Source organism: Xiphias gladius, chromosome 19 (assembly GCF_016859285.1).
Source record: "Xiphias gladius isolate SHS-SW01 ecotype Sanya breed wild chromosome 19, ASM1685928v1, whole genome shotgun sequence".
Taxonomy (NCBI): Eukaryota; Metazoa; Chordata; class Actinopteri; order Istiophoriformes; family Xiphiidae; genus Xiphias; species Xiphias gladius.
The window spans coordinates 26,089,351-26,111,671 of NC_053418.1; the positions used below are offsets into that span (position 1 = coordinate 26,089,351).

The 22,321-nt window shown below is 39.1% G+C and overlaps 1 protein-coding gene across 1 annotated transcript in view; it reads right to left on the bottom strand.

Annotated features, from left to right (window-relative positions):
- Positions 1–22,321, bottom strand: part of zmat4a (zinc finger, matrin-type 4a) — a 137,326-nt gene that overhangs the window by 74,957 nt on the left and 40,048 nt on the right. Inside the window, exon 3 of the mRNA XM_040155640.1 lies at positions 12,931–13,020. Within this exon, the coding sequence (XP_040011574.1) occupies positions 12,931–13,020 (90 nt within the window). The remainder of the gene's footprint in view (positions 1–12,930; positions 13,021–22,321) is intronic.

The window sequence follows — 22,321 nt, forward strand, 5'->3', positions numbered from 1 at the left end:
TGCTTACATTTGCTCGTATTATACATAATTTGGGGCAACCTGGCATGAAATTCAAAAGCTTAGAAACAAAGACACATCAGACAGACAGCACAGTATGTGCTGAACATGTGGGACCTCCATCTGCTTTTTAAATGAGGTGAACAAGTGCTAAGGCATATATGCAAATGTGTACTTTCCGCAAATACATTTTGGGTATGTGTAAGTAATAAATTTCACAGTACATGGCTTAACACTTTTTGCAGTATGGCCATCTGTAAACCAGACTAATTGAATAAATCATGTTTTTCTAATGTTATACATTGTATTTATCTACCTTCTGCATACATTTTTGTATTTCTTTTTTAACCAATTCATTCACTTGACTCTGCTGTATCAATGTTTTTTTCAATATCACTAGATGACATAATGCACTAATTAGCATATTCCTGATTTTAATGTTTTTTTTGTTTTAGTTTTTTTACCTTTTTGTTCTCAGCGTGGGTAGTAATGCATTTGGATAGTAAAACAGTTAACATTTTATGTAGTTTCTACAGCGACACCACCATATATTTACTCCAAATGATAAATAAACTCCTTCCTATTTCACTGTATGTTAAAGTTACAACATGTCATCAGTTTTTAAGTCCCCCAGTAGAGTAGTAGTGTGATCCTAAAATGAACTTAAACCACCACAGGCCTTTTTTTTGTCTGTGCTGCTCCCTGGCAATACTACAGATTTAGTGTGCGTATGTGCTATAAGAAATGTGTGCGCTTGCTATACATGTGTGTGTGCGGCAAGTCTGCAATCTGTTGGATATTGCTCAAGGACAGGTTGAGGCAACGAAGCATAAGACTGCGGTCACTTCTTGTTCAGTCAAGGTACTGTGGGACACCTGTGCCATCTCCTGTGCAACTTCTCCGTCTCTCCACCTGGAACCAGTGGCAGTGCTGCAGGCCGGATTTAATGGAAACTGGCAGTTTAAGAAAACTGACAGGCGAACACCAGAACCAGCAGGCCAACTGTACAAGTCTGCACAAATGAACATGTATACTGGATATTACTTTTGCTTGACAAACTACTAAAATATGCACTGATTAGCGAGTGCAACATATAATGTGGTAGTTTTGTTTTTTGTTATTGTTTAATATAATAGTATATGATAACGTGACAGCCTATGCGACGAATTTCTCGCAGAAACTAATACTTTGGCAACTATGAAGGGAAGCAAATGAAAATACATAAAATATACAAAAAAAATGAGGGTTCAACATACTGTATAGGCTTTGCAGGCAAAGTAACCTCTGTGGGGCAGTTGAGTGTCTAACCAAGAGTATTCTATAGATGCGAAAAATGCCCATATAATGTACCAATTTGGCTTCTTAACACACACACACACACACACACACACACACACACACACACACACACACACACACACACACACACACACACACACACACACACACACACACACACACACACACACACACACACACACACCAAATTCCAGTACAGAAAAGAGTGGCTGTTAAAAGGAGATTCAACAGCTTGAAGGTAATTTAAGATCTCACTGTCTCGTTGAACAAGATTTTAAAAAAAACAAAACAGTTTAACAATGCCAGCAAGTTTTATAAAAGGTAATGACAATCTAATTCTAATTCCCATGTCTACATTCACATTCAGGCTATGGGTGGCTATATTCACATCCTCTGAAAAAATCTAATGTGACATCTGTATTGAGTAGAATGTGTTTGAGCCAGTCATGAACAAGAATAAAATTGCTTTATATATAAAGCTGGATATTGCTTTATGTAAAATTGACCATATTTCACGCTACTCATAGAAACAAACAAATACATATTTATGTGCATATTCTAATGACCAAGGAGAGTGAAACCACAACATCAACCAATCTTTTTTCCCCACAAACAATTAATAAAATAGTGAACAAGACTTGGTCAAAACTTAGTATACGACTGGACCGTGTTTGGTCGTTGTTCAAAATTTAGGATGTAGTTGAAAACTGTTGTGACTCCTGTAAACAGCTACTTTCAATGGAAGGGTCCTTAGATTTGTCTCTAGGTGCTTTTATGAAAAAAAGTCATTAAAGGTGTCTACAAAGTCTGTAACTCTAGCAATGAAGGTGCTAAGTTGGCAGCACTGCCTGTAAACCCCCCGCACCAATTCATTTGGGAAAGAGCAATGGTCAATGGCCAGCCGACCAGTGGCATAGGGTCAGCACGCAGTCTACAGCATTTGGCTGACCAATGGTGTAATTTCATTACTCAGTCTGTCAGTCAGTGAGCAACAGACATTTGTGTTTATAGGGCTGGCCACACTGTCCAGCCAAAAAACCAAAAGCAATGTCTAAGAAATTCTTATTTTGTCTGATTAGTGTTATAAAAATCCAAAATCCATTTCAATTTACTATAATATGACAGAGAGAAGAGCATTATTCTGAGAGGCTGTAATCAGCAAAAGCTTGATAGTTACAGTATTATATATTTCAGATCATTTTTTTTGTCTGCCAACTAATCAATCAATGGACTCATCATTTCAGCACTTGTATAATAAATAAATCATATTACAAATGCATTTTCAGCACTGTCATTGACAAGAACCTTTCTCCATCGAGCAAATGTTCAAATATTTTGCATTGCTGAGGACATTTTGAAATGTGCAATTTTCACGTTGCTACCCAAATCTGATGTTTCACAATTTGCATAAAAACAATTAAATGGAACCCCAGCTGCTGTCTCAACATCAGAACAGAGGACTGAATGAACTGCAATAACAAATTAGAAACCACTCAGTAGTCAAAACCCCAAATGCTGAACAGGTCTCTAACTGGTAAAACTGCAGCCTCCAGACTGCTTTATGCTTATTAAGCATGTAAAATGTAATCTAGTTTAGTCGCTATCGGACTATAGCAAAAGAGAACAATCATCTCTTTTCAAAGCTAATTAGATTGAATCCAAAACATGCTATTTTTTATATACTCTATAAAACCACAAAACCCTGGGAACTACTTGACTGACACCCCCCTCGTTTGCATGAGAGCAGGTTATGACAGCGACTAGCATGACCGGCAGCGTGTACAGTTGTCAGATGCCATCAGCTCAACCAGGTCCAGACGCCGGGCCATGCCAGGCCGTACGCACTCCCATAGTCTCTGGAGGCGGTGCTGCCGAGTGTATTTTTAGACAATGCCACCTTATAAGCAGAGCCTGGTCGCATCACATCTGTGTAGTTTAAGTGCAGCTCTCTCCCATCAAGGCAATGTGCCCTTTTACCAAGGGCCTAAGGTCAGACTGTAGACACAATATAGATTTATTGTGACACTTGAAAAAAGAAAGATGAAACAACGTGTGAGGCTGCTCCTGGTTCGGTCACAAATTTTGTCATCCTCCTGCTTCAAAAAAGCCAAAATACAGTCACTGTACAGTAGGGTGGTTTAGAAGTTTGAGATGATTTCGTAGACATTATGTTTTTTCTCATATTATGTCGTATTAGTCCTTACTTTAACAAGACTAAAGTCTTTAACGCTGCAATCAACTGAAAGAGGCTATTCTCAGAACCTTACCCGTAGTGGTGTTAAAAATGTTTGTCCTGTGGAGAGGCCATGGAGTCACTGAAATCAAAAGGCTTTACCTTCAAGGGAATGTAAATTTGCTCAACAAATTTCATCGAAGTCAGCCATTGGTTTCATATAAGTATTATAAATATTATTAGTAAAGCAATTTTTGGAAGTTTGCAAATGCACATGAGGATTATCCTGAGATCTTTCACCCGTGACTAGCTATAGCTAGCTGCAGACAAGTATGCTTGTAAAGCTCGATTCAGCTTCCACTGTTCTGAGACCAGTTATGATACTACAAACATACACGTGCAGATTTGCATGTGAGTATTAGAAAATTACTTCAACTGTCTTTTCTTCCTAAGCGTTAAGAGGTAGTAGTAATAAGTAAACGAGCATATTAGACTGTGATTTATCATCTGAAATTTAAGGTGTCTCACTAATCACCTTGGTCAACATGTTTGACATCTTCTCCTTTCTGTTAATCAAGGTGTAGGGTTCTCTGTGCAAGATCTGCAGTGTGACGTTGAGGCTGGCAACCAGAGCAGAGAGTTAGAAGTTAGCAGTGTAGCTGTGAACGTAGCAGTGCAATGTATTAGTAGTTTTGGCTATTTCTCAGTAAATAAATGCTATAACTTGTCAAGGTCCAAGCCAAGTTCCAAGGTCCCGCTGCCATCTGCTGATTTAAGTGAAGGGGGATTAGCCCCGAAGTTAGCTGACCCAGGCCCTGGAGCAGAGCACAGTCTCTCCTGTGCTTCTCGACTACAGTCTGAACAATGAGCCAGGAAAGGTTAACAATACTGAGGAAAGAAAATACAGAATTCTGCGTTGTCACTGGATTGTGTAATTGTCAGTTAGTGGTAAATGTTTTGAAGATTACCATAGACCTGATTTTTAGACATTTTTCCTCTATACTGCACACTATAATTCGGCTTGGGTAGTCGGTTGCTTTTTTCTGTTTGCCTATCTGTAAAAGTCACGACACGCTGCTGTGTAATAGCAATGCTCAGACTGTCAAAAATGGGAAAGTGCTCCCCCTCAAGGGGACATGAATGTGCTCAGTATAATTTTGCCCTTTAGAGTTTGATATTTATCATGTACATGTGGAAGTTTGGTCCTTATGATATCACTAAAAGAAAAGTTACAGAATCACAAATAACCACATATATATCCACAGCAAACTTTGTGGTTGCTGTAGTTTTTGAGAGCTCTTTAAATGAACTAAAGAGTTGGTGAAATGGAAGTTTGGTTCTGATGTTGGTGCTAGATGAAAGGCTGGGAGGTCACCTGAATAAGTGACGGTACTCAAAGTTTTTGTAATGGCCATCAGTTATCAAGATACCAACAAAACTGGAATTAAAGATGCTGAACCAAGGTAGCAAAACAAGTTTCTCAACCCAAAAGCACCCAGGCTTACTAGCCACAAAAAGTGTTCCAAGACACTTGTAGACATAAAGAGCACCTTACTACATTTACAAAGCTCATACCCATACACAAAAACAAAAGCAAGAGCTGTAGCGCCTTCTACCAGAGCTGCTTGACTTAAAACCTGCAACACCTAACATTCAAAGGTAGCTAACTCACTGTAATATAAATCCCAGCTCCCCACTTCCAAACAAATTGCATGCCTGATTCTCCTAAGAGGTACCCAACTTATTTAACACCACACCATGTTCATTATTTCTTCAAACAAAAAGGATCATGGTCTTTTCACTGAATTTGGGGAGCAGTTGTCAATTATTGGTAATTGCACTGCGTTTTTTATGGGAGGACAGTCTCTAACTGGCCCAAAGTCAGTGACAAAAGAGGAAATCACACATGAATAAAGGTGATGATAAATTATTTTTTTGTAAGCTTAAGATAATATAACAATTATTACGTTAATTAGGTAAGTCTGTAATGAGTGCAGTATGTGGAAGAGTGTAGTGTGTGATGGATGCAAACACAACACAAAACCTCAACCAAACTGGCTGGTGGAAGCCTGGGAGGAAGAGAAGAGAGAAGTAAGAGTTGAAGTCACTTAAAAAGTCTGAGGACCAATTTACTCTGCCCATTGAATCCTGAACCAGTAAGTCAAACTATATCTCTGGTTCTGCTGCAACAATTTGAGTACTTTGGTTTTAAAAATTTCCATCTACTCTCCATGAGTCCGAAAAAGGTTAAACAAAATCAGTGGAACACTCTTTTAAGCATTGTTTCTTTGCCATTACCAATCTTTTCCTAAGCTTGATCATAACATAGTTGCCATTTACAAATATTGTAAGAGAAACCACTTAAAAATATTCATTAAATGTAATCTTCGATTAAAGCGAAATCATCCAATAACAATGTTCTTTTACGGGGAACAGAATTCTAAGCTCTGCGGGAGGACGTTCTGTATCAAAATCCATCTTTGAAATCTTTGTTAACCCTTTTCCTTATGTTTTTACATACATCGGCCTGTACCTTTGACTTTTTATTATTTCGGGCAGGTGTCCCAAGTAGCAAAGGTTCCTGACTGGAATTAAACTAGGGACATTTCAGTTATATGGTATACTGTAGAGAACCGTCTCCAAATGGCCCATTTTCTGATGCAGTGGCTCATCTTTAATGTAACTACTCAAGGGCCGTCCTTTAGAACCTACTGTGTTTTCAAATGTTAATGTACGCACTGTAAAATATTGGGTGTAAAACTGAGCTCATCTACATGATCCAAATACATAATAGATGACACACAACAGATCAAGAGGCTGCAGACAGTGAATGCTCAGAGGGAAGCTGAGCAGCTGCAGCAGAAAGAGTGCAAGATAGTAAAGTTCTCTGCCTTGCTGTCTCTCCACCCCTCCATCCCCCAAACTCCCTCTCTCCCACTGAAAAAGGAGCCGTCTGTCTCTCCTGTAAGAGATATTAACCCTAAGGTTGATTTAATTTGAACAGCAGAGAGGCTCAGACGAGTTGTTCTGTCAGCTCCAAACTCCTCCCTTGGCTCTAACTCCCTTGTCTACCGACTGGATTCTGCATCCAGTTCAATGACCCAGAGATTTTTCTGTCGCCATACTACAGAGATTCCCGTGCCTATTAGCAAGCAGATGTCGGTAGCTGATTTATGAAACGCACATGGGAGGGGTGCATGGCTCTATGAGCAGATTTGACGGTTGCTGTCCCGGTGGATGGCATCTCGTTCACTATTAACAATAGGAGTTAACTGGAATGAACTGTAGCTGAATGTGGATTTGATGGATACATAAACCAGTCCCTCAGTTCATGGCATTATCAAAATAGCCCTGTCTCTTATCCACTTGTAGGAACAAAAGCATTATTACACTTTCTATGCTTATGGTTACACACTGGCGGCACTTGGTTAAGGTTAGGGTAAGAGCCTGGTCTGGTCTAATACAGAGAAAGGTTCACAGTGACGTCATACACAACATTTTCATTTATATTTAACCAAAACCACAATCTTTCCCTGACCTTGACCAAAGTGCTTTTGTTGCCTAAGCCTAATCACAGATGGGATGCCAGTCCTGGACTTTGTATGTCCTCCATCCACCCGGACCTCCTCTCTGCGAATTTCTAAATGTCTATATTAATATAGTGTAGCAGACTTGGGCTGGCCTCAGTCAGTAAGTTTTTAAAGAGTTCTCTCGTCTTTGATTAATATTTGACTGTTACTTCCCTCAAAGAAGATAACATGAAGCAAAAAAACTGATTATCATTAAGGTGTGAGCCCTTCTTCAAACTATGGACCCACTGGACTCACACACACAATCACTGCACTCCTCCCTCTTCTTCTCTCTCCCTCTTTCTTTACAGCTACCTACCATAAATCATAGGCCACATTCCTATTTTCCATAAAGGTTAGCGACGGCCGAGAGTCTCCAGACCACCAAATGAAGCAGGCAATGCCATCTGTTATTTCTCTTCTCACAACTGGGTTGGTATCAAAATAATATCTTTTAATCCTTATATTTCATTCATTGACATATCAGGACCCGTTAGTAGTATAGTCATACAATACACAGTCTAAATATATTCTCTCCCACCACTGCCCAATTTTTTGAATTGCTCATCTTATAAGTCATTGATTAATACTGTTCTTTTGCTCCACTTCGCAACTTAATTATCAGTCATTACATTTATCCAGTGTCAGAAGGCAGTAGTAAATAAATTTCCATCATTTTAAACCCAGTCATTACTGTGTGTTCCTTTGAAGTAGAGATCAGAGATCCATTAAATCAGGAAGTCGCAGCTTCTGACATTAGACAGATTAATTTCATTAATTCCCTGCAATGAATTTCCTGCAAAAGCAAGTGGTGCCCTATGAGTGCTTATTTAATAATCCTGACTAAAACGCTACAATAGCGATTTTATTCAAAGCGCTTTACAGTTTGCCTCTAATTTACCTATTCACCCACACACTTACACACTTATGGTAATGAGCTACCAATGCACTGGCTTGACCACTGGGAGCAATTTGGGGTTCAGTGTCTAGCTCAAGAACAGAAGCGGGGGATCGAATTGACAACCCATTCCACCTGTTGAGAGTCATTCAATGTGGCGGTTCATTCAGTTGAAAGAATTTTTGCTTGTGAACATAATCATGGCAGCAATAATGTTTGTCACCAGAACGTATCTGGGAAAACAAATTAGTAATATGTAAACTCAGTCTCCTTGAGACAGGGTTGTCACAAGGAATTATGGTGGCACCCCACCTTGTCTGAAATAAAGAGTACCTCTACTAATGTCAGTAGAAATGATAATATCTAGCTTAGAGGGAAACTAACAGAGCTGCTTTATCAGATAGCTAAAGCCACATATTCAATGAGAGACTCATTTAAACTATCATCTACCTAAATAACCAAATGACCTACCATCCCTGTCACCTAGAAATTACGTTTGTATACTGCACAGCTAAATTGTTTTTCCAGTTAAGTTGTGGTGGCAACGTAATTGATGGCTGGAATATGTTCAGAGACAACGTTTTATTCTTAATGAATGAAGCGCTACATTTATTAACAGCAGCATAGTTGCAAGGGATTGGTTGGGGTATATGATGGGAATACAAAGTTCATGACTGTCACACCAGAGACCGGAATTCACATCTAGCATCCCTGTGGTTTGGGCAACACAATAAAATATGAAAGAATGTGAAGCAATGAAGCAAGCAATGTATTAACTGTTTGTATTTACTGATGCGACTTGCCAAATACGTAAATTAACAACATATCCTCATTATGTTAATAGGAAATGTAATTTGGCTACAATTAGGTATTTGCTGTTGCAGTTTAGCCGATATAAAACATAATTTCCTCTCGCTGTCTGAAAGTTTCTTTACTTCTGCCACCCTGGATATACAGCTACGTGGTTAGTACAACATGACCTATTGTCCTTCTCAAAAAAAAAACATATTACTAAAAAAAACTGTATGAAAATGTGCCTTCAAACTTTTTCGGAGTTTATTTATTAAAAATATCAAAGCAGTTCCCTGACTCAACCTTCCCTCACGCCAATGCCTTTAGATGACAAAAGCCAGCAAGGTCACCTCACTTGAAATAGCCTGGAAAGCTTGACTAGAGCCCATTTTCCTGTTAAGTCCCCTGCTCAGTGATGCAGCAGTACGGACAGAGATTCTGGGAAAACAACCGTATCCATGTAGAAACCAATTTCCCTACCGTCCCTGTTAACACAGCCAGTACAAAGCAAACACAGATTCTACCTGACAGCCATACACAAAATACTAACAGCTTTGATACTAAGAGCAGCTGGAATAATACTAAAGGCCAAAGAGGAAAAAATACAGTACATACTGTACAGCTTCTTCCACCTCGGGCCCTTTGACAAGTCCTGAATCACACTGCATGAATATCTATTACTATTAATGCTAAACGCAGCCATGGTTGAAAGTAGCTAAGAACGTTAATTTTTTAAGGCATTGCTACTTTTTCCTTGTATTTCCATTTAATGTTATTTTTCACAATATTCCAGAGGGAAATATTGTAGGGAAACGCTGCTTATTTATATTAAAAATGATGCTGCTCATTAATAGATCAATAATAATAATCAAATAATATAATATACACTGTATAACATAAAATTATGAAAGAGGCCATTCTGTGGCTGTTTGATACTCTAAGTGTGTTTTTACAGAGTGACATAACTACATTGTGTTAAAGTGAGAGTTATTAGGAACTATTATATTTGCATTTATAGCCCCGTGGGGCTAGTAGTTGTCAAAAGCTCCACAGGGTACCTTTAAATCTACTGTTAACTGTAATACAACAATTACAAATCACAAATGCGTTAACAAACGGTTGCTTATTTACACATTCAGCAGATACAGAACAACCTTAGCATTCATTTTACATTTTGTCTCTGGCCACCTGAACGTAGCCCATGAATATAAGTCCAATTAGCTCTGTTTGATCTCCACCAATTCCTGAGGGGAAAATGTGGCTATTTATCTGCTAAATGTTCCACTATGTTCACCAGATACTTGAGCATTTTTTCCATGCGTATTACGTGCTGGGCAGGGAGCACACAGTGGGTGTATCAAACCCTTGCTGAAAAAAGCTGCCAAGTGCGGCTGGAAATAAGGTTGATGAGAGTGGTGATAATGAACCAGTACAGTAAAGTTGACAGCCAAAAATCCAAAACAGAGCTGAAAGAATCTAAAACACTCCATACAGTTGAGGTGGTGATAAATTTTCCATGGGTGCATTATTATGAGTGACCCCTTTCACATTACAAGCAGTCATTTGATCCATCCAGCTTTAAGTAAAGTATCTGAATGCTTCTACCACTGAATTACAGTTTCAGAGGCTTTTCGAACCTGAAGCAGCTCTGGAGAAAACAATGGATATTATCTTTTTTTCTTTTCTTTTTTTTAAAATCATTTTTAACATGAAAACATATGAGGTCTGTCTCTTCAAATACTGTCACTGTCTGTTATCAGCTTTCACAAACCAATATTAGCCAAACCGTAACTGAAATGTTTAAAGCCATAATGAAACTGTTTAAATTACTGACTAAAATGAAAGTGAATTAATTATTTCACTCTCATAATTATTCAAACAGGAAACATTGAAAGATTCAGCACAACATAGGTCAGTGCAGACTCAAACATTGTGGTTACATATGATATTATACAGTATGTTCCAATTTTGGGGAATTCTTTGTTTTTGAATTCAACTCTCAATATATTTTCCAATTTAAATAATATGATAGTAATATAATTCATAGAAAAAACCCAGATAGTGACAGAATATAGTATGACACTGTGTATCAAATGGTCATATAGTATGATGTACCTGTGTTGTCTGACAAGAAAGTAATGGACCGCACAAAAGAGAGTGAAAGAATGATGAGCTGTGACGCTCCTGTTCCTATACCCACGTCTCATCACTCATCACTCTGATCCCACGATGTTACAGTGGGAGTGATAAAAGCATCAGTACAACGCTGACAGGAGATAGACTACAAGACTCCTGGGTCTCAAAAATGGCAAAAAACCACATCAAAGAAACAGTCACAGAGAGACCTTTTGTAGAGTAAATGTGAAGAAGAAAAACAAGGACAGGAGAAGACAAGTGGGGAAGAGAAAAGGAGGGAAACTTGGAGAAAAAGGGAAAAGAAAACTGATATAAAGACATAAGAGGAGAAAGAAAGAGAGCAAGAAAAAAGATAACAGGAAGACAGGGGAAGTAGGTAAGAAAAAGTGATGATTGAAAATAAAAGGAGTAGGAGAAAAAATAACAGGGTTGGAAGCTGGAAAGAGTGAGAATGGTAGGAGAGAAGAAGGAATATGACAGAAGGAAAGAAAATTGGAGATGAGAAGGAAAAACGGGATAAGAAAAACAAGAATAAAGAAGATGAGGAGGGAGGAGATGAAAAACAGGAGGAGGAGAGGAGAGGAAAGGGTAGAAAAGTAGTGGAAAGGAGTGTGATGGAAACAATTCAAAAGTAGAGAATAGTAAAAGGGAAGAAAGGGAAGGAAAGGAAAAAAGAAAAGCATAGCAAAGTAGAGGTAAGGAAAGCAAAGCAGAGGAAAGAAATGAGAAGTAGAGGAAAGTAAAGAAGAGGAAAGGAAATGAAAGAAAGGGAAAAAGGGCAGGAAAATAAGAGGAAAGGGAATCGGGGAAAAAACAGATCAGCAGAGGAGTGCAAGAGAGGAAACAGAGGGCAGATAACAAAAAGAGAAACAAAAGAGAGCATGACGGATTAGATAGAAGTAGTAGAAAGCAAAGTAGATAACAGGAATGATATCAAAGTAGAGGAATTAAAATGAAAGGATAAGAAAGTAGAGGGCAGGAAAGGGAAGTATAGGAAAGGAAAGGAAAGGAAAGGAAAGGAAAGGAAAGGAAAATAGAGGTAAAGAAAGGAATTTCAAGGAAATGAAAAAATAAAAAAGTAGCTGAAAGGAAAGAAACGGAAAATAAGAGACAGGAGCAAAAGGAATGGGGGGAGCACATAAGCAGAGGGATAGGACGGGAGAAATGGAAGAAATGAGAACAAAAAAGACAGAGAGGCAGGGACGAGAGCAACGGGTTGGAGGGAAAATGTACAATGAAAGAGAAACAGAATAGCAGGACTGGATGCTGAGCTGAGGCAGCGAGAGAAAGAAATAGTGTGCTTATCTGGTTCAGAAACCCAGGTTTCCAGACTGATAGCTGGCAAACTCTCAGTAATGACAGAAGAGACCTCAGCCCCTTCACTCCAATCTCTCCATAACAGCCTCCCCTCACCTCCTCCCTCACTCCGAATTCCACTTGAAAGGAACTTAAAGTGAAAATGTCCCTCTCACTGTGACACTGACGTAGAATCTCTACTTTCACCAGGGAATCTCAACACCATGATGCTTATCTGAGTGTGGGCAGAGCAGCAACATGGACACAAAAACCATGTTTTTGTTTTTCCCCAGTGGAGACAAAGAGGAACAGAAGTTGCTTCAAGCTGTAAAGGCTACACTAACCAAACAACACACATCATCACCCAAACACTTATTGAACTGGGAATGACAGGCCACATAATTGTGTCTGTCAAACACATCATGTACTTTCAATTTACATGACAGGTAGGGCTGGGAGTGCTGGATATCTCAAAATGTGTCTTTGTGTTTGATGAAAGGTTGGTATCCCCTGGCATCCAGCCGCAGCGCCGTCACTGTCGCATTGTTCATTGGTCTAGAAATGTGGCACTGCTGTTTATCTGTCATATATTCTGACACAGAGGGGGAGGGTACGGGGGGGGTCATGTTAGGAAAAGCAGGAAAATCCATTAACAATAAACATTTCCATGTGAGGCAGCTGTGGACTACATGTTTCTCAATGATTACTGAGACCGTGGGGGGACATACAGCAGGATGGACAGTAAGATGTCAAATTCTCACAGGACTCACATTGTCTGTTCTGAGCTTCTTGGCAGGGCAGCCTCCATCCACAGGATGTAGCATGTAATACAGTCGCACTTTATTGGCGTGTTTCCGACTCTGGAGGAGAGAAAACAGGAAAAAAATATAAGTAAAGCAGAATGAAAGGGGTTGATTCCTGTTTTGATATGTTCCTCTCAGGTGCTGCAGGCCCTCAACTGTCAGTGGACAAGGACATCCATTTCTGTGATTTCTTTTACCTTGAATTAATTTATTTAAAGATGCATACATTTGTCTTTCAGTAATCATTTGCCATGCCCTCCTTCACTTCCCCTCAGCACTCGATATTACATGGAACCAGATATTACACGTGGCTACATAGACAGCAAAAGGGCAGGGTCAAAAGAAAGTAGATTTCTTATGAAGTGGAATTGCCCTTATCTGCAGGCTCCACAAATACTATTCAACGATGAACTGTCAAACAGCTGTTTGTCTAATTGTGTATGAACCGCAGTTAATCTCATGTAACAATTACTGTCAGTGTTTTTAATGAATGATTGCACAAGAGGATAATCAGGTCAGGTGAGATCATCGGTGTCTTCAATAATCATCCATTAATAATCTAAATAAAATGTGTTTATAGCACACTTATTCTGAACAAAGTTAGAGTGGTTTAAAACACAGAAACAAAAAAGGGGAAAATTAAATTTGTTAAAGTGGCTATAATCAATATTTCTTTAATATTAACGTATCAAATAACAACGTGAAAACAATGTGACCATGCGAAAGGGGTCTTTTGTAGTGATTAACCTTCAGAGAATTATCAGCTGAATCTGCAACTCCCCTCGACTCTACGGAGCTTTATAGTGGGTTTCAGCTCATTTTTTTAGTTGTCCAGCCCAAAACGTTACTGTTCTGGTTCACTCTCACTGCTCTCGAAGCATCGTTTTCAGCCATAGCAGGCAACTGTTATATGAAAAAAGCTACCTGCTCAGCAGCAAACAGCAGACAGATGCAGTTAGCGACTAACTGGTGAACACCGCGGAGCATTTAGCAGCTAAAGAGTCAGATATTTCCATCTGCAAATTGGTAGAGACCAAAAACAGAGTTAAAAGAGAGTGAATAATGGATTGAAATTCATCAGGCGGACACGAGCATAACTCCAAATGAATGATAACGTTACTCTGTAACTGCTAGATTAATGAGCAACTGTATGCCATTTCAACCCTAAAGGTCAATGTTGGGTTTACAACTTGTTTCTGCTGTCTTCAAGTGACCATGAAAGCAGGTCTTCTTATAATTATTCCACAACCAATCGGTCTCACAATCAGTCTCACACAGATTGAAAAAGAGAATTACAATTAAAAATGATAAAGACCACTGATTGGTATCTGATTGTGTCTTTGAATCAATCAATAAACCAATTTGAGGTATTTGAATTTGTTTTGGGAGAGAACTCAGAGAACTCCTAGATAAACAATGACATATTGTATTAGTCAGTAAATTAGGTTAGCAAAACAAGCATCTACAGAATATGAAAGAGTTACAAAACTGTTATAATTGAAAGACTAATCATCAGAAAACAAATATTAACACCAACATATAACACCCAAAATCCCTTTATATACAGAATGGCCTAAAATAAACAAAACATCCATTCTTCCATCCATCCATCCAAGGCCCATTGGTATATATAAAGCTACTTTTGGCATATGCACATAGGATGTATCAATACTGCCCTTGCTGACAGGTATCCAAGAGATATCCTAATCATGCCCAAACCACTATCTCACCATTCAAAACTGCCCGAAAGATCTAACCTCACTATTTAAATGCCAAAACTGTAATAAAAACGTCAGTATAGTCAAGGATCCTAACAGCTGAGACCTTAAGCTACCTGCTGTTCTGGTACCAACAAAACTCATGTTTCTACAATAATGCTGGCGGAGTCAGCTCTGCATTTCTGCAAAGTATAAACACTGGGGAATCACCATCATGTTTTAATGATATTGTGATGAAAAATTACATGTTAAGTGCTTTGCCCTCTGATGAAATATGCTTTTAGAGCAAAAGGCCAGGAGATATTGAACAGGGCCGAATTAATGTGTTGTGTTACATCAATCTGTACTGGAGTTTATTTTAAAAAGTCATACATTATTTACAAAAAGAGTCTACCTGAACATGACACTTTGCCTTTCCTTCCATATCCAATACACACTCGTATTTCAAATATCTGTCCTACGTTTGTGCCAGGTAGAGGCCCCATCAAAAATAGGAGGGTACTGTCAAATCAAGTGCACGCTGTCGCTCCCTGACACTGGATCGAATTGAAAATTAGTGCTCGGTTCGTTGAGGGTGAAGCAGGAGTCTTCTTACCCAAAGCCCATTGATCCCCTAGGATCTGATAGCACAGCCATGACAGGGGAAAGACCAAATTTGGAAGGACAGATTAGTTTATCTGAAATTGCCTCTGCCTCATGAGGAGAAGCATGTCAAGAGAAGTGATACAGAAAGAGAAGGGAAAACCTCCTGTGATATTGTCATTGCTTCATCAGGGGAAACCACAGAAGAGGGCGAGGCTATCAAGACAGCGTCTAGTGAGGCATGGTGCAGCATGGACAGGTGCCCAGTGTATTACTCCGTCAGGCAGAAAGACAACCACCGGCTTCTCTTCACAAGGGCCCGGTAGACAAACTAGAGCGAGGCTGCAGGAATCTGTTTGTCTTGCCTGTCTGGTTACCTCTGGCAGAGATAACGCAACCTGAGCTCTGTCACTTCTTTGTGGAAAAAAATTGATCAAGCTGAAAAGCATTTAGGACACACTCAGCACACTTTTTAAAAGCTGTTCTGTCTTGATTGCCTCCTTTCTCAATAAACGCAGTATTTGCATGAAAAAGGAAAGAGGATGATGAGACTTGTAGCTCAAATGAACAAGAAGAAAGCACATTCTGCCATTATGTAAAAACACCAGTTTTGTTGCTAATGTATTTTGGGAATGTGAAGTGGTTCTATTCATATTGTAATACCATTTCAATATAACATTCACTGCAGCAGCAGAGATATTTCAAACTGAGTGTGAAGAAAGAAGAAGGAAAATTTGAGCATTTGATATTCAAATTGTCTCAAACTCACCACGAAATAATCAAAGTAACATAAGTCACAGGACTGCTTTTTATACAATGGCAGAATCAGCTTTGTACTGGTCAAACAGTTCTGTTCTGTAGTGCTGCTGTGATAAAAATATGATTTTCAGATCTCTTTTCCAATGCAATAAGGAATAATGATGGTGGGGAAAATTCTATTCCACATTTGCCGTTCATGGAGCACAGGAACAATACAAACAACCAGAGTTTAACATCAATTTCCAGTGAGGTCACTGCTGATGGCTACCACATCAAAACAAAACAAAAATCATTTTGCAGCAGGCTGGGCTTTGACCCCCCCATTTCAATGATTTCAAGGCATTTCTGATGCTCTGACACATTATTTCTTTGTGTTTTTTTTTTTGTGTTTTGAACACCTCAGTGTGTTAAAAAAGCACTTTGGTTCTCGCAAGCAGCAGAGAGATGTTTCTGCTGAGCAAACACTTCCAGCTCCACAGCTCCAAAGCATCAGCATTTGCCTTCAGCTGTGACTTCTACATTCACTTCTACCATCAGTGAGGTGTGCTCCGCCTTTCTGCTTTTTTGTGATAATCCCTGTTGTGGCTGCAGAGCTCATTCTGCTTAATGTTGGAAAACTTGGAGGGGCGCAGTGAGAACAGAGAGGCTGAGTGGAGTGGTTATATTTTGCAATGAGAATGAACTGGCAGAGAAGTAGGATTTAGAGCAGAAAATTTTAGATCATACTGTTTTGCAGTCCTCAGCAAGACCTACAAATATCAACAAGGCAACCTGTCTTACGTGAATACTGGGAAAAACTTCAAAATAGATCTTTTTAACCGATTTACAAACGTAAAAAATGGTGTGTTTTGGTCACTTAGTCAGCTTCTGTCTGCATACAGTGTCTCACTACTACCACACTATTAATACACAATGTGTAACTGTAGCTGTTACACATTGTCAGCTATAAACAAGAGATAGTGTTTTCAGATGACAGTGTGTAACTGGAAAATAAAAAAATAAAAAAAACTGTTATGGAAAACAAGTTTTGACTGGCTTGTTCCATAACTGGTTCATTTGAAAATTTGATGAAAGTGTGCGTCTGGAACACTGATGTCATTCATGTGGGAGTTTTTATCCTATCTCTACTTTTACAGATCCCCTGCTGCCTCCTCCCATTCTACTTCACGAAATGTTAAACCTGCACTGTTGCACGCATCTTTAAAACCTGCAAAACAAGCGGGGAACTATTGAGATATAGTTGAGCTCTGTGTGCATGCCAAAAGTATCGTACATGTGTGAGGTAATCTTAGTTTGATGTGATGAAAAATTGGCCTACTACTGATTACAAAAAAGCCAAAAAAAACCTGGTAAGTTGTATGAAACACGGTGAATTTGCAGACAGCAAAAATCATAAAAAAGAGAATATGGTAGCTGTGTTGTTTGATTATCTGCTCTACTATATACATGGTACATATGTATACATACATGTTTACTTCAACAAGTTTAAAGTCTCTGCAGGTTGATTTTCATGCCATAGTAAAATAAATGGAATTTAATGGACTTGAGGAAAGGAAGAATACATTCATACACCATTTAACATTTGGAAAATGGCCTGGACATTAGTAAGGTGGAGGCAATTTACAATGTGGAGGCAAATCATTGAGAAGAGACATGCTCTTATGAGACACTGACTAATGGAGGATACACTCAACTGATGGTAGTCTATAGGTTACACAAGTATACATGTGTATTTCTGCATACCGCAGATTTACACTTGTACGGGCATGTTTGAGCTGATCAGTCTCTGAGGACTCTGATTAGAAAAATGAACCCTGACTGAGAACTATGCTATATTGGAGCAGCTCTTTGTGTGAGAGGAGAGCTAAGTGCATGCGTGACACAATCAGGGCTGAGGAAAAATCCATACTGCATTACCACCACATCAGTGATCTGATCAGCACTTGTGTTTGCTCAGAAGTTCTACTCGCCGGGGCCCGGGTGGTCACTGTGGAGTACATGGTACAAATACTCCTAGACATCCCAAATCAGACTGTAGTACAACTGCCAACTAGTAAAAACTATTGATAAAAAAGGACCTTTCTCATATATAAAACTCATCCTCAGGGATATAAATAATATGTGGGGGAGGCAGTGGTGCAGTAAAAAGTGGATGAGTGCACACTCTTCCATCTAAAGAGCTGCCTAACAAATCCTCCAACTAGAAAGAGTCTATAGGTCGTAGATACGATACGACCCATAGGAGCCTCTCCAGAAATTACGCCCCTACGGCGGCAGGCGAAGTGAACCTCTGTTGTCATGGCTTCGGGTAATAAACACACAGTTAAGCTTGTGGAATAGTCACACAAACTATGTTGTTAAGTTTAACAATAAGTTCTTCCTTAAGGTTAGAGGAGCTTCATTGTCATTGTTACAATAATAAACACACAGTTAAGATTGTGGAACGGTCATGGTTAAAAGAGACAATGATTATTGTTGTCACATGGGAAAGGAACAGCGGTCTGCTGTGTCAAAGTCCTGTGTTTTGTCTTTACGTCACCTGACTCCTTCCTTTGCTCCCGTCATAATTCCTACGGCCACTAGAGGTCGCCTATCAATTAAAACGTAACTATGGGGCGTAATAAGCTGCTCGCACAGACGACCTATGGGCTCGTTTTTCTACAGAAGGACAGTCTCTTGAGCCAAGAACTAAACCCCACACTGCTTCATTGTCGCTGCCGGCAACAGGCTGTCGCTGTACTGGGCAGCTGCCTGGTGTGAATATCTTTATGTCTATGAAGGTGATGCAGGGCAGGAGCTAATAGGAGATAATTATATAATGTAACGAAAATACTGACTGAAAAATGGCAAAAACCCTGGATATAATTGTTGTGAAATTCTAAACACTATCATTATCTGCACTTAGAAGCAGCATACAATGTTTTAAATCTGCTGTTTAAATTTCTTTTTTTTATGCAAAGTAGCACTGCAGAGGCCTGAGTTTTCCAGGCATTGCTTCTGGGAAGGATTCATTTTCTTTGATGCCACATACAGTGAATGGATTATTGAGTGTTATACATATGAAAAGTCAAGGCTGGTAATCAGGATTGTTCAAAGACAAACTCAACATTCATTTGTTTTCTTTTCGTTTTTTTTTTTCCATGTACAATCACATAGATTCTTTTTGGCATATGATGTTAATTCAAGTGATTGTTTTTCAACAAAACACCTACTGTGTGCAAAAAACTGCTGTTCTGCTCAGTATTTGTGTCTGCTTGTGTTCGAAAGTTTGGTTCACCCGAGTTCTCTCGCCACTCTAACCCAAATAGCAAGACTCAAAGATCTATCATGTATGTTTACACCACCAACTGTGGTTACACCAATTACAGACAGCAGAACAGTGGCTAACTGTAGCTCCAGTTTGTGCTTCTCATACACAGCTGCTGGTTGTGTTACCATTAGAAAGTCTGATAAATGGAAAAAGCAGAATAAAAAAAACATCATACTGGCTGTAAACACAACCCACACACACACACACTGGACCGCCTCACTTAGTAGAGGCACTAGTTCAGCTCCAACACAGGTACCCACACAATAATTCTCTCAAAACATCATAAATATGCTTCTAGTGACTATCAAAGCTACATCAGACTCCCTGTCTTTCCAGCGGACAGAAAGGTCTTACAGTGGATTCTCAAGGCTAGTTAGCTCTGACTCTGTCCATGTTAACCTGAACGGTGGCCAGTCAGTCTCCCCCGTGTCCCCTGACCTACACATCACACACTACATAGCCACAAGGCCTACAGTAGTCGCTTCCACGCTTCTCTGCTTTTGCATTTTCTAAATATGCTGTGAGAGAGGGTTCAAGCAAAAGTTTAGGGTGTAGTTACCTTTTTTAAAAACGACTGCTCAGGAGACTGTTTATGCAAATAAAACAAATAGTAAATCTGTTCAGAGATGTGGGAGGACCATCGATGAGCCCGCCTCGCATCAAATCCAATCCACGTCCCCCGTAAACTGGGTCTTATCAGCCCAGTTTATAGCATTTCTTATCAGGCCACAGAAGCATTGTGCAGAACAAGGAAACAGCCAGCACACAGTCTGGTAGTTGAGAAACCACCCATTAGGGGTATCCTGCTCATAATTATTCACTATACATTTCTTGATGATGTGATCTAGCATTAAGCTCGACCTGCAGAGTTGTTTGTCCACTTTGCCACTCAATAAATAATGTCATTCATTCTCCTTCCAGGGTGTTTACTGATTGTTAGTTGCCAGAACAGCAGCCCTTTTTTTATTCAGCAGTTTAAAAAACTACACCAGTGCAGTTTGGTTTCGCTGTCCTGTAGTAATTCTGGTCTCTGTGTATTTGTCAACACTGCGGTAAGATTGGCGAAACTGGTGCAATGTTTACCAATTCAGAGTGGAATGTCAGTCAGTCTTGGTCAGTCTGAAACTACAATGTTGATAGGCTGTATGCAAATGAGATCAGTTGCTGTGGCAACTGAGGGTCAAACTTTCAAATACGAAGACCACAAAGTATTTGGTGCAATTTTTAAGACTTCTTAAAAAAAGAAAAATCTGCTGGTGTGGGCATAATAAGTCCACTTGATCACAGTGTGCTTTCCATTGTTTCAGAATTTACTTCAAGTCAGGGTCAACACATTAAAAGACAGAATATTGCCAGAATCAGACATAATATTTTTATTAAATGTCAGAATAAACACTGAGCAGTCATAGTTAGTCGTCTTTCACAACTTGCACAAAACAGCCCACTGTTTTCCAATTAGTAAACGTTACAGAAACTTTGTACAAAGCCTCATTCACACTGGATTTATTTTATCCATTTCCTGCTCTGGTCAGTGATTTTATTCCCATCCAGAATTCGTATGTGTGTAATTTTTCAACACTCCAGTGACAATAACAGCTGTAGTTACCTACTGTTTTTCTGCCAACTCCCTGCTCCTTCTGTTGTTTAAATCCCATCTGGAGTGACGTCTTTATATTTTTTAATGGATCTCTGAGTTTTTCTTTTTTTTTCTGTGGGAAGAGCTGCTTGTTCTTCTACTGCATTTTCTTAGATCAGTGTGTATCTTTTATGTGAAAATTGACTAAATTGAAAATATTTTTGCTAATCGGATAGACAGAAACATGTTATTACCTATATATAAGCCTATTTGGGAACCAATACAATGATTGAAAAAACATTATAGTCATCAGAAGAGCAAGATGCTTATCAAATGGGCTTTTGTAATTTCAGCCACAAGTAGGTACTGATATTCTTTTGGCTAGTCCTGCAGATGCCAATGTCTATTACAGAACGCATCCCGTAAGTTCCCAATGGTTAAAATTCTGTCTGGAGCAAAGTTGTTGATGGCTGAAACACTACAAGGGACCAGTTGAATTAAAGTTATAAAATTGTTGCACCAGATGCTCTTTTTTGCCAGTTTTGCAGTTCAGGCCATTATCATGTAATCTGTTCTCATCTAGGGGTGTGATTATTTTTATTATCGATTACTCTGCAGATCATTTTCTCAATAAGTCAATTAATTTTCTTGCCTCTGAAAAGTCAGTGAATAAGGCCTTTTCATAATGTACCACAGCTCAAGATGTCATATATAACAAACAAAGCATCAAATCCTTACATTTGAGAAGCTGGAAACACTATATGTTAGGCAATTTTGCTCGAAAAATTACTGAAATGACTAATCGATTAACAAAATTGTTGCATATTATTTTTTGTTGATCGCCTAAACGATTATTTGACTAATCATTGCGGCTCTCATCTCAATATTAGGGAAACTTTTCTATCACAGTTATCAGGAAACTGGTCGATCTGTGTTGAAAATAGGTGAAATAGGTTTTTCAGTTGTTGTAAGAAAGTAAGATTTTAAGACATACGTAAAAGACCTGATAATTTGCCTGTTTTGCCAACAAGCTGCCTGTCCTGTGCCTTGAAGCACCATTATTAATAGCATCACCACTCATCACAGCACTGTAAGTGCCTCAGGTTATAGTATATTGTGCCGTGCACTTACACTGACATGATTAAGTTACTGAGATGTATTTGGAGTAACACTAGGTGCTTCATCCAGTTTAACGCAGACTATATGTAACGTGTCTTCAATAAAGTGTGTAGTGCATGAAGTCAATTCTCTGGATATTCATGTTATACAATAAATTCTCCAGTCATATGAAGTTAATACATAGTGTCAGAAGTCGATCAAGTTTGTCCTTTTGCCAGAGTTGATAGACACTGAAGCTTTTCTATCTGAGGATTAAGCTAGGTGCATTCCCCAGAGAGCAGGAGGTGACAAAGA